The 13,998-nt window shown below is 49.5% G+C and overlaps 1 protein-coding gene and 1 non-coding gene across 3 annotated transcripts in view; one reads left to right on the forward strand and one right to left on the reverse strand.

The window, feature by feature from the left end:
• The first annotated feature begins 3,308 nt into the window (after positions 1–3,308).
• Positions 3,309–3,384, forward strand: TRNAT-AGU (transfer RNA threonine (anticodon AGU)). The gene has a single exon. It is a non-coding gene; the product is annotated as a tRNA-Thr (tRNA).
• A 437-nt stretch (positions 3,385–3,821) lies between these two features.
• The window catches only part of COTL1 (coactosin like F-actin binding protein 1), a 51,634-nt gene continuing 41,457 nt past the window's right edge, over positions 3,822–13,998 (reverse strand). For both annotated transcript variants that reach the window (XM_066350100.1, XM_066350099.1), the window contains one exon: positions 3,822–5,155. In XM_066350100.1, the coding sequence (XP_066206197.1) occupies positions 5,045–5,155 (111 nt within the window). In that variant the 3' untranslated portion in view covers positions 3,822–5,044. The remainder of the gene's footprint in view (positions 5,156–13,998) is intronic.

Consider the following 13,998-nt stretch of genomic DNA (forward strand, 5'->3'; position numbering starts at 1 on the left):
GTCAGCCTGCTCTGGCAAAACACATCCTTGAGGCATTTGTGTTCCTGACAGGATGACCGCCAAACCCAGAACTATAATGGTGGGCCCATGGGCGGTGGTGCTGACGAAACAGGGATAGAAGGAAAGCCTTGGTGTTTGGCTAGAAGGTGCTCACAGCCCCGCCCCGCCCCAGAACAAGGATGTGCTCTCAAGACTACAGAGAGTAGCCATCACAATGTTAACATAACATCGCGCTGAGGAGTCTGCTCAGCTCATCTTGTTTAGTCCTCATATAAATACATAAGGTAAGGCTATATGGTCTGAATGTATGTGTCGCTTCAAACTCACATGTTGAAATCCTAAAGCTGGGGGGCGGGGGGGAGGAGTGATCAGGTCATGAGGGTGGAGCCCTCGTGAATAGGATTAGTGCCCTTATAAAAGAGACCCCCACAGAGCTTTCTACCCCTTCCACCATGTAAGGACACAGGAAGAAGTCTGTGACATAGGCGAGGGCCCACCCCAACCATGCTGACACCCTGACCTCAGACTCCCAGCCTCGAGAACTATAGGAAATAAATTTCTGCTGCCACCCAGACTATGGTATTTTGTGATAGCAGCGTGACCACAGACAAAGATGTGGCCCTGGCTTACAGAGGAGGAAACTGAGGTTGACCACCTGGCTGGCCACCTCCCGCCCAACTCAGCCTTCACACTGAGCTCCCTCCTGACCCTTGATGAGTCATCTCCTCATGGCGGCCATCTTGCTTCTTGTTTTCACCTCTCTCTGCGGCTCACTGAGAAACAGAACAGGAAGCAGCAGGGATACTATCATGAAGACAACCCGTCCTAGGGGTGGGGACAGCAGGAGGCCTTCCCCCACCAGTGTGGCACCTGGGGCTGGGCCCCCCCTTCCAGCCTCAGATAGTTCCTGGGAGAGTAAACGCCCAGCAGGAGGGCCGGCAAAGTTGAGAAACAGATGCCTCCCCTGGGACCAATGAGCTGGGAACAGCCACGCCCGGAGGACACAGGGATACCCGCTGCAATTACTGGCTTGTTGTACTGTAGATCTCCCCTGGCCCATCCTGAGCCCCTTGCAGCCCCTGAGCATGAGGGCACCCCAGGCCTAACACAGTGCCTGGTCACAGCAAGTGTGGTGCTTTAAAAAGAAGGTCACACACGTCTTGACATTTCCTCCCATTGAGAGGTAAGGTCAATGTCCCCTCTCCCTGACTTTGGGAGCTCATGACCACTTCCCCAGTAGAGTGCAGAGGAAATACTGCCATGTGACTCCAGAGGCTTGGTCAGAAAATGCCACACGGCCTCTCCCTTGTCCTCTGGGACACCAGCCGCCCTATAGAAAATCCATATCCCTGACATTGTCATGCAGATGAGGCCATGTCAGGTGCTCCGACCCATAGGTCAGCTGGCACCCAGACGACTGCAGCATCAGCTGCTGGCCACATGAGTGGACAGCCTGCATTCCAGCCCAGTCGATCTGAATGCAGCCAAATGAGATACCCCAGCTAGCGAGAGCCACCGTGCCGAACACTTCCTGAACTCACTCCTCCTACCCCACAGAAATCAAGGGCAAAATAAAACGGCGGTGGTTTAACACTATCCAGTTTTGGGTAATCTGGAACAGCTGTCAAATGACCATCGAGTCAAATAATTCAGTCTGTCTAAGCAAGGAGACTTTAAGCTCCATCCCGAACCCCTGCTGGCCCTGATGAAGGCCACATTGGGCAGTCAGTCCTTGGAGACAGGAGCAGGTGGAAGCCAGAAAACAGCAGACACCTAGTCAGTGCTAGTTACAGGGGACAGAGATGTTAAAGACAAGTTCTCTCTGCCCTTGAAGACCTCAGGATCCCATCAAATGCCCTCTGCAATCCCAGCAAAGCCCCGAGCTGTAGCTTTTCATTAACACCAAGCTCCCTGACATACAAAGCCAGCTCCACTCCAGGTGTTAGAACCCAGGCCTGGCTGGCAGTGGCCGCAGTGGTCTTCCCCCCAGCAAACATCGCCCTGGAGCCTCTCTCCATAGTCCCCTTGTCCCTCCACCCCCTTTGCCTGTGTCACTCCTCTCTCCCAGTTCTCAGGTGTCACTTCCTTGGGGAAGCCCTCCGCGATGCCTCTGACCAGGCCTAGTCCCTTTGTATTTTTCTTTCACAGAACCTAACTTTTCTTCCAGAGGGGGAACTTATCCTTGTTTGTAATTGTCCCAAGTTCTCTGAATGGAGCTAAAAGCCCATGGGTTTAGCAGCGGGAGACCCAGTGTGGCTCCCTCTGTTCTGGGTGTAGGAAAACTGAGGCATGCAGAACTAACAAGTCCTAGTGGCAGGCATGATGTATTAACTAGTCCTTCCAGGCTCTCTTAGAACCCTGCTTCTTCTTAAGCTTTGCCACCTATCATAGTAGCTAATATTTTTGTTGATTTTGCAGAGGAAACTGAGGCTCAGGGAGGTTAACTAACTTGCCTAAAGCCACACAGCTGTGAGCAGAGTAGCAGGTGTTAGAACCCAGATCTGGCTGGCAGGGGCCACAGGTTGACCTTCAGCTCTGTGCCGTTATAAGGCAGCTTAATCATGGCTTTGCCTCACCTGGTGGGAGTCCTTCCTGCGCTGACTTTGGTTTCTGCCCTGTCCCTGCCCCCTTCCAACCCCACACTCAGCTCCTCCAAACCCAGTTGTTTGAGTCTGAAACTCCTCCGGCCTGATTCTGAGTCCCCACTGGGTCTGGCGTGCTGGAAGTCCAGATTTTATGCTCTAGGACAACCTCAGAAAGGATGTCACAGCCCAGCCAAGGAAGGGTATTCTCTCAGCTTTCCCTGAAGAGAGGGGAGGCTTCTGGCCACTCAGGAAATACCCGAATCCTGCTGTCACATCATCCTCAATTCCAGGGCCTCTCCCCTCCCCTCACAAGCCTCAGCACAGGGGCACCAGGAGACCTAGGTTCGAATCCCAGCTCTGCCTTTTTCTAGCTGGGTAGCCTCAGGAGATAACACATACTTAGTCTCTCTGAGCTTCAGTTTCCAGAAAATGGGCACACAGACAGCACCTATTTCTTAAGGTGGTTGTTAAAAACTAATTTAAGATTCTCAGTATGGCCTGACCAGGCGGTGGCACAGTGGATAGAGCGTTGGACTGGGATGTGGAGGACCCAGGTTCAGGACCCCGAGGTCACCGGCTTGAGCGCGGGCTCATCTGGTTTGACCAAAGCTCACCAGCTTGGACCCAAGGATGCTTCTCATCTCTCTGCGTTCCTGTCTGTCTGTCCCTATCTATCCCTCTCTCTGACTCTCGCTCTGTCTCTGTAAAAAATAAAAAAAATTGGCCCTGGCCGGTTGGCTCAGCGGTAGAGCGTCGGCCTAGTGTGCGGAGGACCCGGGTTCGATTCCCGGCCAGGGCACACAGGAGAAGCGCCCATTTGCTTCTCCACTCCTCCGCTGCGCTTTCCTCTCTGTCTCTCTCTTCCCCTCCCGCAGCCGAGGCTCCATTGGAGCAGAGATGGCCCGGGCACTGGGGATGGCTCTGTGGCCTCTGCCTCAGGCGCTAGAGTGGCTCTGGTCGCAACATGGTGATGCCCAGGATGGGCAGAGCATCGCCCCCTGGTGGGCAGAGCTTTGCCCCTGGTGGGCGTGCCAGGTGGATCCCGGTCGGGCGCATGCGGGAGTCTGTCAGACTGTCTCTCCCTGTTTCCAGCTTCAGAAAAAAAAAAAAAAAAAGATTCTCAGTATGAATGTGCCTAGACCCCCAGTACCTCCATAAATGCCTATTAAATCTGAAGATGACAATGGCTTTTGTTTTTAGAGGAAAGAAGCTCTTTAGAAGACAAATCAGACGAACTTGTTTTTTTGAAAAACAAAAACATTTATTTCTGTAAACTGTTTGAGTGCAGATGTTCTCACAACCCCAATACAGCACAGACTCCTCCCCCCGAATGGAACGAGCAAGGAAAACAGGAAAAAGAACAATATAAAATATGCTCATGAAGAACCAAGCCAATCTCATCTTTCTCTGAAAAACAAAACCAAACAAAAAAACAAAACGCTAATCCTTTGACTGTGGTGCAGACGTAGGATTAAAACCACAGGTGTTCGGTTCCCGGAGGCCAGGCTCCGCTGCGCACACAGCTGAGGCGGCAGAGGGGCGCTCTGGCCTGTGCTGTCCTGACTGCCGGCCGAGGACCTTCCTGAAAGTCAAGAATCAGTTTCCAATTCTACCTGAATTCCTGTTCCACATCCCAGACCTCTCTCCCTAACGTCATCGCTCTGGGAGCCTCTGAAATGAACCCTGAAAGACTCCTGTCAAATCTGGACTGAGACCTCTACCCCCACTCCATGCCATAATGAGACTTCAATCAAAAGGGCGGGAACAGGCTGTTTCAGACCCTGTGGCAAAGCTAATGCCCGGCAACTTTTAAGGCAAATTTTATCTCTTCTCCTTCGGTCTGAGTCAGGCCTAAACTTCTCACCACCGAGCACCATCCATCTCTGTAGCTTAGGCAACATTGAATGAGGTGGGTGAGGGGCCCTGCAGCACATTCTAGGAGGTCTGAGCCTGACATGTGGGGCGAATGCGTGTGCTTGTGAAGGCCGCCATCAATGGTGTGGCTCCCGGCACAGCTGCCTCCATGGCGGTAAGCAGGCGGGCAAGCCAAGGAGAACCAAGATGGCAGCACTGGCCCGGCTCCAGAAGCAACATGAGACCCTGGCGGAGGCCAGGCAGTCTCAGAGAAATGCCAGGAAAAGGGACCACCACAGGAGGTGCCTCCGATCTGAAGATGTGCATGATCTTGGCATCACAATGATTTTTTTCTTCAGAACAAGAAAGAGGGGGACAAAAGGAAAAGAAGGTAAAAGAAAGATGAGCCATGAGCTTTGCAAGATAGGACGTAATAGGACGTGTGAGGGAAGCAGGGGAGGGGAGTTGGGTGACAGGGCGGCGGGTGTTGCCTCTCATTGCGTCTCCTCTCCCTGGTGGGCTGGTGGGCTGGTAGCTGAGGCCGCGGTCCCCTCCACTGGAGAGCAGGCAAATGACTTTGGCAAGGGGCAGGGCGAGGGCTGGGGTTATTCCGTCTGGGCATCGTAATTGGCTCCCCCAGCCTTCTTGAGCTCGTTCTTGATGAAATCTTCCTCCAGCTCCTTCCGATCACTGATCACAAACTCTTTAGCAAAATTCTGCATGAATAAAATAAAACACAGAATTCCCAGTCAGAAGGGACAAGATCTAAGCATTGCTCAGGCAACCCACCAGGAAGTCTTGACACCTAAGATACTAAGAAACGATCAAAATAAAAATTTAGTGACAGAATGGTTAGGCAGAAAAAAAAATATGACTATAGATAATAAAATAGATATAGTCAAGGTATTGTGTAGTCCCAAAACCATGAAGACGAGCCGAGGTCAGATGTGGGTTTGAATCCTAGTCGTCATTTTCTGGCTATGTTACCTTGGACAAGTTTCTTCAATTCTCTGTGCCTCAGTTAACTCATCTGTGAAAAACCACCACCAGGAGAATAATAGGAGATAAAATTGGAAAGGCAGGCTGTTGTGCTGGTAAATGTTTAACACCAGGCTCTCAAAAAGAGAGAGAGGGAGAGAGAAAGGAGAGAAGCCCTGATCTGGCTTTTACCCATTGCCACGGTGTAAATACTCCTATGGTGGTTGATTTCAAGCTCCCAATATGACATCATTGTACATGGAGTTGGGAAGAGACACCTGATTGGCTCTTGCGAGCTAGTAGAAGCTAGCTTCAGGCACCCCTGGTCATAATGGTGCAGGGCTTACAGTCCCAGGTCTGAATGATCAGCCCAGGCACTGAACGCACAAAGTATGGACTGGGCTCTCCAGTCACACTCAGTTACTTGAGGGCAGAGGGTTTGTTTGCATTTACATTATTATTTAACAAACACCATACCATGTGATGGGGCTAAATGCAGTCACTGTGCCCTCTTAGGGTATAAAAGTTTCAACCACAAAGCCCTATAGGCCTGGCACACATGAGGCACTCAGTAAATACTTGTAGCATAAAGCAGTAAAGCAGGTGATCTGGCTTATCAGATAAATCTGAGACATGAGGAATCAACAGTTATTTCAATATGTGAATCATATGACTTCAATAAATAAAAAAAAAATCTCAGAATGGCGACAGATGCAGAAAATTTTCCCAAAATTAAATGACCAAGTCTGAAGGTCAGAAAATCAACCACATAAAAAAACTCCACAATTGGCCCTGGCCGGTTGGCTCAGCGGTAGAGCGTCGGCCTAGCGTGCAGAGGACCCGGCTTCGATTCCCGGCCAGGGCACACAGGAGAAGCGCCCATTTGCTTCTCCACACCTCCGCCGTGCTTTCCTCTCTGTCTCTCTCTTCCCTTCCCACAGCCGAGGCTCCATTGGAGCAAAAATGGCCCGGGCACTGGGGATGGCTCTGTGGCCTCTGCCTCAGGCGCTAGAGTGGCTCTGGTCGCAACATGGCGACGCCCAGGATGGGCAGAGCATCGCCCCCTGGTGGGCAGAGCGTCGCCCCTACCCCTGGTGGGCGTGCCAGGTGGATCCCAGTCGGGCGCATGCGGGAGTCTGTCTGACTGTCTCTCCCTGTTTCCAGCTTCAGAAAAATGAAAAAAAAAAAAAAAAAAAAAAAAAACCACACAAAAAAAAACTCCACAAGGAAATAACATAAACAAGTACCACCATTTATTAAGCACCTATGTGTACCAGATACTGCCATACACTGGATTGGAAAACTTTAATTCTTAAAACCCTTTAAATATGACCCAACAATTCTCCCAGAGATCTACCCAACAGAAATGAAAGCATACATCTGCACCAACACTTATACACAAATATTCCTAGCAGCATTATTGATAAAAGCCAAAAAGTGGGAACAATTCAAATGTCCATCATCAACACATGAATGAATAAGCAAAATATGATCTATCCGCACAACAGAATATTAGTCAGCCATAAAAAGGAATGAGGTCCTGATTCATGCCACAACACAGATGAACCTCAAAACCATTATGCTAAATGAAAGACATTGATATGAACTGTCCATAGAAGGCAAGTCCAGCCTGACCAGGCGGTGGCGCAGTGGATAGAGCGTTGGACTGGAATGCGGAGGACCCAGGTTCGAGACCCCCAAGGTCGCCAGCTTGAGCATGGGCTCATCTGGTTTGAGCAAAGCTCACCAGCTTTGACCCAAGGTCACTGGCTTGAGCAAGGGGTTACTCGGTCTGCTGTAGCCCCCCGGTCAAGGCACATATGAGAAAGCAATCAATGAACAACTAAGGTGTCGCAACAAAAAACTAATGATTGATGCTTCTCATCTCTCTCTGTTCCTGTCTGTCTGTCCCTATCTATCCCTCTCTCTGACTCTCTCTGTGTAAAAAAAAAAAAAAATTAAAAGAAAAAGAAAAGAAGGCAAGTTCACAGAGACAGAAGGTAGAGGAGTGGCTGCCAGTGGAACAGGGAGTAACTGCTAATGGGTCTGGGGTCTTTGAGGGATGATGAAAATGTTTGGGGACAAGAGAGGGGTGGTGGTTGCACAAGGCTGTGAATGTACTAAATGCCACTGAATTGTATATTTTAAGATGGCTGGTTTTATGTTACGTTAAGTTTTACTTCAATTAAAAAAATACAAAAATAAGTCACCATACCTCCAGGAAGAATGACTAAACCAGGAGATCACTCAAGGTCAAGTTTTACAGTATGAACAAAAACTGTTTGCCGTGTTGAGCCACTAAGAATATAAACAGGGAGGGAGAAGGGGGAGGTTAATATTTATCAGGTGACTAGTATGTGGCAGGCACTGCCTCACACATTTTCTCACTTAATCCTCCCTCAGTATATTAGCTTTTTATTTACAAGAAGACTGACGAGGTGGGCTTGGAGAGACTGTATAACTAGACCGGGATGACTAAACATCCTTCCTATTCCCTACTGTGCTGCTCAGGGTCTGTCTATGTCATCAGTACGAGTGGATGTAGGAGTCAGAAAGGAGAACCGAGAATGAATGTGTTTCTCAACCCTGAGCCCAGTGGCATGGGGGAGGGGCAGAGCCTCCAGCTCAAGGTGCCTGTAGAAGGAAGTCCAAAGTCTTGTTGCCTCGTGATAGCTATATATGGCAATCTAAAGCAATAGAACACTCCTGTTTGTGTCTGTTAGCTATTAGAAGACTCAGATTAAGAAGGAAGTTTGATAAGAAATCTACAGCGAGCACAGTCCAACCTAAAAATCCCAAGTATATGAGAAATCAAATTATGGCTAAAATAAGGAACAAAACAGGACAACAGAATTTAATAAAACATAACAATAAATGTTAATGAACAAAATTACCTTTAAAAAATGGCTGTCTCAAACTACAAAAGAAGCAACCTCAAATCCTAAGCCACATACCAGAGACATATTTAAAACCAAAAGATTAGCAAAAAAGTCTTCTATCAAACAAAAGTATATAAAAAAGCAACCTCATCCACTCCCGCTATGGGGACCAACACCCAAAACAGCAGGCAGGAGGGGACGGCCAAGCAGAGACAGTCCCAGTGGGCCTCACAGGCCTCCCCAACACAGGATGCTTAGGCCTCAGAGGCTTCAAAGGTGAGTTGATTCTTCCCCTCAGGGTGTGGACTCTACAAAAAGTCCCTAAAAGGTCTGAGTCAACCTAAAACCCAATTCAAAAAGACCCTCACACTTTTCCGCCTCCAGCAGTCCTGGCAGAGTGGGCCTTGGACTTGACAAGGAAGACGCCAGCACCTTCAGGTGTGGGCTTGATTGTGTGTGTGTGTGTTTTTTTAATTATTTTATTTATTTATTCATTTTAGAGGAGAGAGAGAGAAAGAGAGAGAGAGAGAGAAGGGGGGAGGAGCAGGAAGCATCAACTCCCGTATGTGCCTTGACCGGGCAAGCCCAGGGTTTCGAACCGGCAACCTCAGCAGTCCAAGTCGACGCTTTATCCACTGCGCCATCATAGGTCAGGCAATTGTGTGTTTTTAAAAAGAGGGAGAAACAGGCCCTAGCCCACTAGTTTGCAAGTTTATTCCTAGTCAAGACACATACAAGAATCAACCAATGGAGCCTTGGCCAGTAAGCTCAGTGGACAGAACGTCGGCCCGGCATATGGACGTCCTGGGTTCGATCCCCAGTCAGAGCACACATGAGAAGTGACCATCTGCTTCTCTTTCCCTCTCTCTCCTCCTCTCTCTCTTCCCCTCTCACAGCCAGTGGCTCGATTGGTTTAAGCATCAGCCCTGGGCACTGAGGATAGCTCATCTGGTCCTAGCATCATCTTCAGGCACTAAGGGTAACTTGGTTAATTCAAGCATTGGCCCAAGACAGGGGTTGCCAGGTAGATCACAGATGGGGTGCATGTGGGAGTCTGTCCCTCTATCACCCCCTCTTCTTACTTAAAAAAAAAAAAATCAACGCCCGACTAGGCGGTAGCGCAGTGGATAGAGCATCAAACTGGGATGCAGAGGACCCAGGTTTGAGACCCTGAGGTCGCCAGCTTGAGCACAGGCTCATCTGGTTTGAGCAAGGCTTACCAGCTTGGACCCAAGGTTGCTGGCTCAAGCAAGGGGTTACTTGGTCTGCTGTAGCCCCACGGTCAAGGCACATATGAAAAAGCAATCAATGAACAACTAAGGCGTCGCAACAAAAAACTGATGATTCAATGAACAACTAAGGCGTCGCAAGAAAAAACTGATGATTGATGCTTCTCATCTCTCTCCATTCCTGTCTATCCCTCTCTGTCTGTAAAATAAATAAATAAATAAATAACCAATGAAGGCATAAATAAGTGGAACAACAAATTGGTGTTTTTCTCTATCATTTTTTCCTCTTTTTCTAAAATCAATCAATCAATTAATAAAAAGAGGCAGAAACAAGCAAAAAGGACCCTGTGGGCAGCCAGACCTGAGCCTAGGGTCAAGGCCTGAGACAAGAAGGAGCCTGTAAGGACTTAACCATGTTGAAAACCATAAGAACACGTCTGTGCAATGCACGGCCACCTCCCCACCAAGCTCACACCTCCACATTCTCAGTCACTGTCCCTAGTACTCTCCAGGTGCCACCAGGCAGCTACTGGGGCAGGGAACACTACTCAAGAGGCAATTCCTGCCCTGGCTGGATAGCTTAGTTGGTTAGAGCACTGTCCGGATATGCCAAGGTTGCCGGTTCGATCCCCGATACAGAAACAGATCAATGTTTTTGTCTCTCTCTAAAATCAGCTTTAAAAAAGAGAGAGAGAGAGAGAGAAAAAAGAGGCAATTCCTTCCTATGAAGAACACTGTCAGGTCCCAGGACAGCATCAACACATAGGGAATTTCAAATTTTCTAGTAGCCCCTTTGAGAAAAGCCATAGAGAAACACGTGACATTAATTGTAATAGCATTTTGTCTAACTCCGTATCTTCAAAATGTTGCTATTTTAACGTGATCAATGTACAAAAGCATTAGCAAAATGGTCTGTATACTCTTTCTCCCACAGTAAGTCTTACAAAGCCAGTGGGCACTGCACACATGAGGCACATGGCAGTACAGCACGCCAAACTTCAAGTGCTCAGCAGCCGCACGTGGCCGGTGGCCGTGCAGGGCTGGAGAGAACAGAAGGGAGTCTGAAGGGATACTTGCTCAGCCAAGGAGAATCATTTTTTTTTTCCCCGAAGCTAGAAACGGGGAAGCAGTCAGACAGACTCCTGCATGCGCCCGACCGGGATCCACCCGGCATGCTCACCGGGGGCGATGCTCTGCCCATCTTGGGGTGTCGCTCTGCCGCGACCAGAGCCACTCTAGCGCCTGAGGCAGAGGCCACAGAGCCATCCTCAGCGCCCGGGCAAACCTTGCTCCAGTGGAGCCTTGGCTGCGGGAGGGGAAGAGAGAGACAGAGAGGAAGGGGGGGGGGGGGGAGAAGCAGATGGGCGCTTCTCCTGTGTGCCCTGGCCGAGAATCGAACCCGGGACTCCCGCACGCCAGGCCGACGCTCTACCACTGAGCCAACCGGCCAGGGTCTCAAGGAGAATCATTAATCAAAAAACATTACAGCTGATCGGAGTGGGAGGGGGTACCTTCCAGGGGCTGGAAATGTTCCAGGTCTTGATCTGGGTGGGGGTTTCAAGGGTATGTACAAAAATTCAAAACTTTAAAATTCAAAAATGTATCAATCTGTACACCTAGGATTTGTGTGTTTTCCCCTAGGTAAATTATACCTTGGTTAACAAAAAGAAAGGGGAGGGGATGGAGCTGAAAGAGCCTTTGAAACCCTAACATTCGCCCCCTCATTTGATAGAAAAGCAACAAGAGGATCATAGGAGGGATCAGCTCTCCTCGGGCACACAGCAACCTCAAGGCAGGGGCCGGGGGGTGGGGTGAGGTCCTGGCCTTCATCTCTCTCCTCTGCCACCTGCTTCCTGGGCTGCTCCCGGCTGCCCGGCCCTTCCCTGTCAGCACGTCATAGCTGCCTAAGCCAAATGTCAAACACTGCTAGGCAAAATGTGCCGGTCTGGGGACACTGTTATCTGTGGTTCTAGAAAGATCTTTGTCATGTCCTGGAATGCTTGTGACCCTGGCTAAAAGCTTCCAGGCAGGGGTCTTCCTTTTCTGCCCCAGCGGGACTTGTCAAAGGAAGACTCCTCATCCAGCTAGATATGACCCCCCGACGGTTTGGAAATGAGCACCAATCAAGTTGAGGACATATTTTGTCCCTGTGACTTTTCTCAAGTGCACATATGCTCCTGCTTCAAAAATGTGAGACAGACATCAGTCTGCTTCTGGGGAAGGCAGCAGCTCTAGGAAGGACTGGGGTTAGGAACCAGGGCTCTGCACACAGTTGAGAATCTAGTTGCAAGCCTGGTTTAAAAAGTGCAGAAATATTTTCTTATTCTTTGTTTTAAATCATCTCATTTTTTAAATGATTCGCAACTGCCTGAGTTTAAACGCGAGCGTTAGTCCTACAGCGTTGGGGCCAAATACAAATAAGGACAGCTGTCCATGTGCTTCTCCAGCAGCCTGGCTTACCTGCCCTGAGCCTAGGTCTCCTCATCTGCAAATGGGGACAACAAGAGGACCCACACCCTAGGACTGCTGGGAGGATCTGATGAGTGTGTGAAGGGCTAGGACGCTCTATGCGTGTGCCCAGTGCAGAACAAGTGCTCAAGGGTAATTAGATAACGATCCTAGGTTCACCCTCCTTCTCAAGATTGTTAGGGGAGTTTGAGATGCAAAGGCGTGTTCTGAAACCCTGAGATGAAGGCACAGGGAGTGGCTGGTTCCTCTTCTCTCACCCCACAGTGATTTCTCCATCCTCACCATTTATTTATTTATTTATTTATTTATTTATTTATTTTTGTATTTTTTCCGAAGCTGGAAACGGGGAGGCAGTCAGACAGACTCCCGTATGTGCCCAACCGGGATCCACCCGGCATGCCCACCAGGGGGCGATGCTCTGCCCATCTGGGGCGTTGCTCTGCCGCAATCAGAGCCATTCTAGCGCCTGAGGCAGAGGCCACAGAGCCATCCTCAGCACCCGGGCCAACTTTGTTCCAGTGGAGCCTTGGCTGCGGGAGGGGAAAAGAGAGACAGAGAGGAAGGAGAGGGGGAGGGGTGGAGAAGCAGATGGGCGCTTCTCCTGTGTGCCCTGGCTGGGAATCGAACCCGGGACTCCCACACACCAGGCTGACGCTCTACCACTGAGTCAACCGGCCAGGGACACCATTTATTTTTTAATGAAGGGAAGACTGTGTAATCCTGAGTAACCATGGCGGTGACACCACCATCTCCTTGCCCTTGCAGAGAGATGATGGCAACTCCAGCTGCACACCCGAAAGCTGGGGACAGGGTTAAGTCATGGGAGGACAAGGAAGAGGTCTGCTGGGCAGAACTGTCAGGTCTTCTCCCTGGAACATTATGTCAATGATGGGCTGCTGACCTATGCAGAGAATGGGGGGGGATCTAGGAGGGAAAAAATGAGGGGGGAGTGTTTGACAGTTAAGTCTGTGATGTCAGCAATGCACGTTTCTATAAAGTGGGGCCAGGTAGGAGATGTGACCTTCATTATATCCAAAGACAGTGTGAGCTAATGCAATTCATTCTTCCAGCAAACACATGCTTCTTGCACACCTATTATATGTCAGACACTCCAGTTCTGGGAAGTCAAAATTCCGGTTCTTAGGGGTCACTCTGAAAGCAGAAAAAGAGAAGCAGCGGCTGTAAAATGCCCTGAAGGAAGCAGTCAATGGCTCTGGGCCCTGATTTCCATCTCTGTGAAAGAAGAGGGCTGGACAACGGGTTCTTTCGGCCCTTTTCCCACCAGACCCGTGGACTTGCACCTAGAGCACGTAGGACAAACTTCCAACTTGGACACCAGAATCCAAGGGGCAATGGAGAAAACTAGCATAGAAAAGTCACCTTTGGGATCAGAGTTTGGCTTTCAAAAGGAAAGCTGCATGCTAGCTGCAGGCCCGTCCCAAACCCTTGCAAAAGAACGCAGGAGAGAGACTCCCCGACTGGTGAGAGACAGAGCAGGTGGCAGACAAGATACATGCTGGCCACAATAATGTATCTTTTCCCCAAGTGGGCAAAGATTAATTATAAACCAGAGACCCTGGTGTGCTGAAGAAAAGCACCGGGTCCCCAGCGGCTGGAACACGAGCCAGATGAAAATGCATAGCAGCAAACCCACTGGGCATTCAGCCGTCTACCCCGTCCTACGCCTGCCTCCTACAACTGTTCACAAGTGCTTCAAAGACCAAGGTTTTAAAAATCCTTCCAGTAAGGTGTAATTTACTCAAAAAAAAGAACAGGTTCTTACAATAGGCATGAGTCATCACAGAGAAGCGGAAAACAAACATCAAAATGATGTGGTCTCGTGTTTGACAGGTTCAGTAACAAAGGCATCTGCATCACCATCATAGTTCAGGAGTGATGAGACCCGACCTCACCAAGGAGAGAACGAAGGACAAGAGGGAGGCTCGCAGTCACATTTCTGATGGGCACAGGGATAACTGTCTAATGCATCCCAGTCTGATGCTC

Source organism: Saccopteryx leptura, chromosome 9 (assembly GCF_036850995.1).
Source record: "Saccopteryx leptura isolate mSacLep1 chromosome 9, mSacLep1_pri_phased_curated, whole genome shotgun sequence".
NCBI lineage: Eukaryota > Metazoa > Chordata > Mammalia > Chiroptera > Emballonuridae > Saccopteryx > Saccopteryx leptura.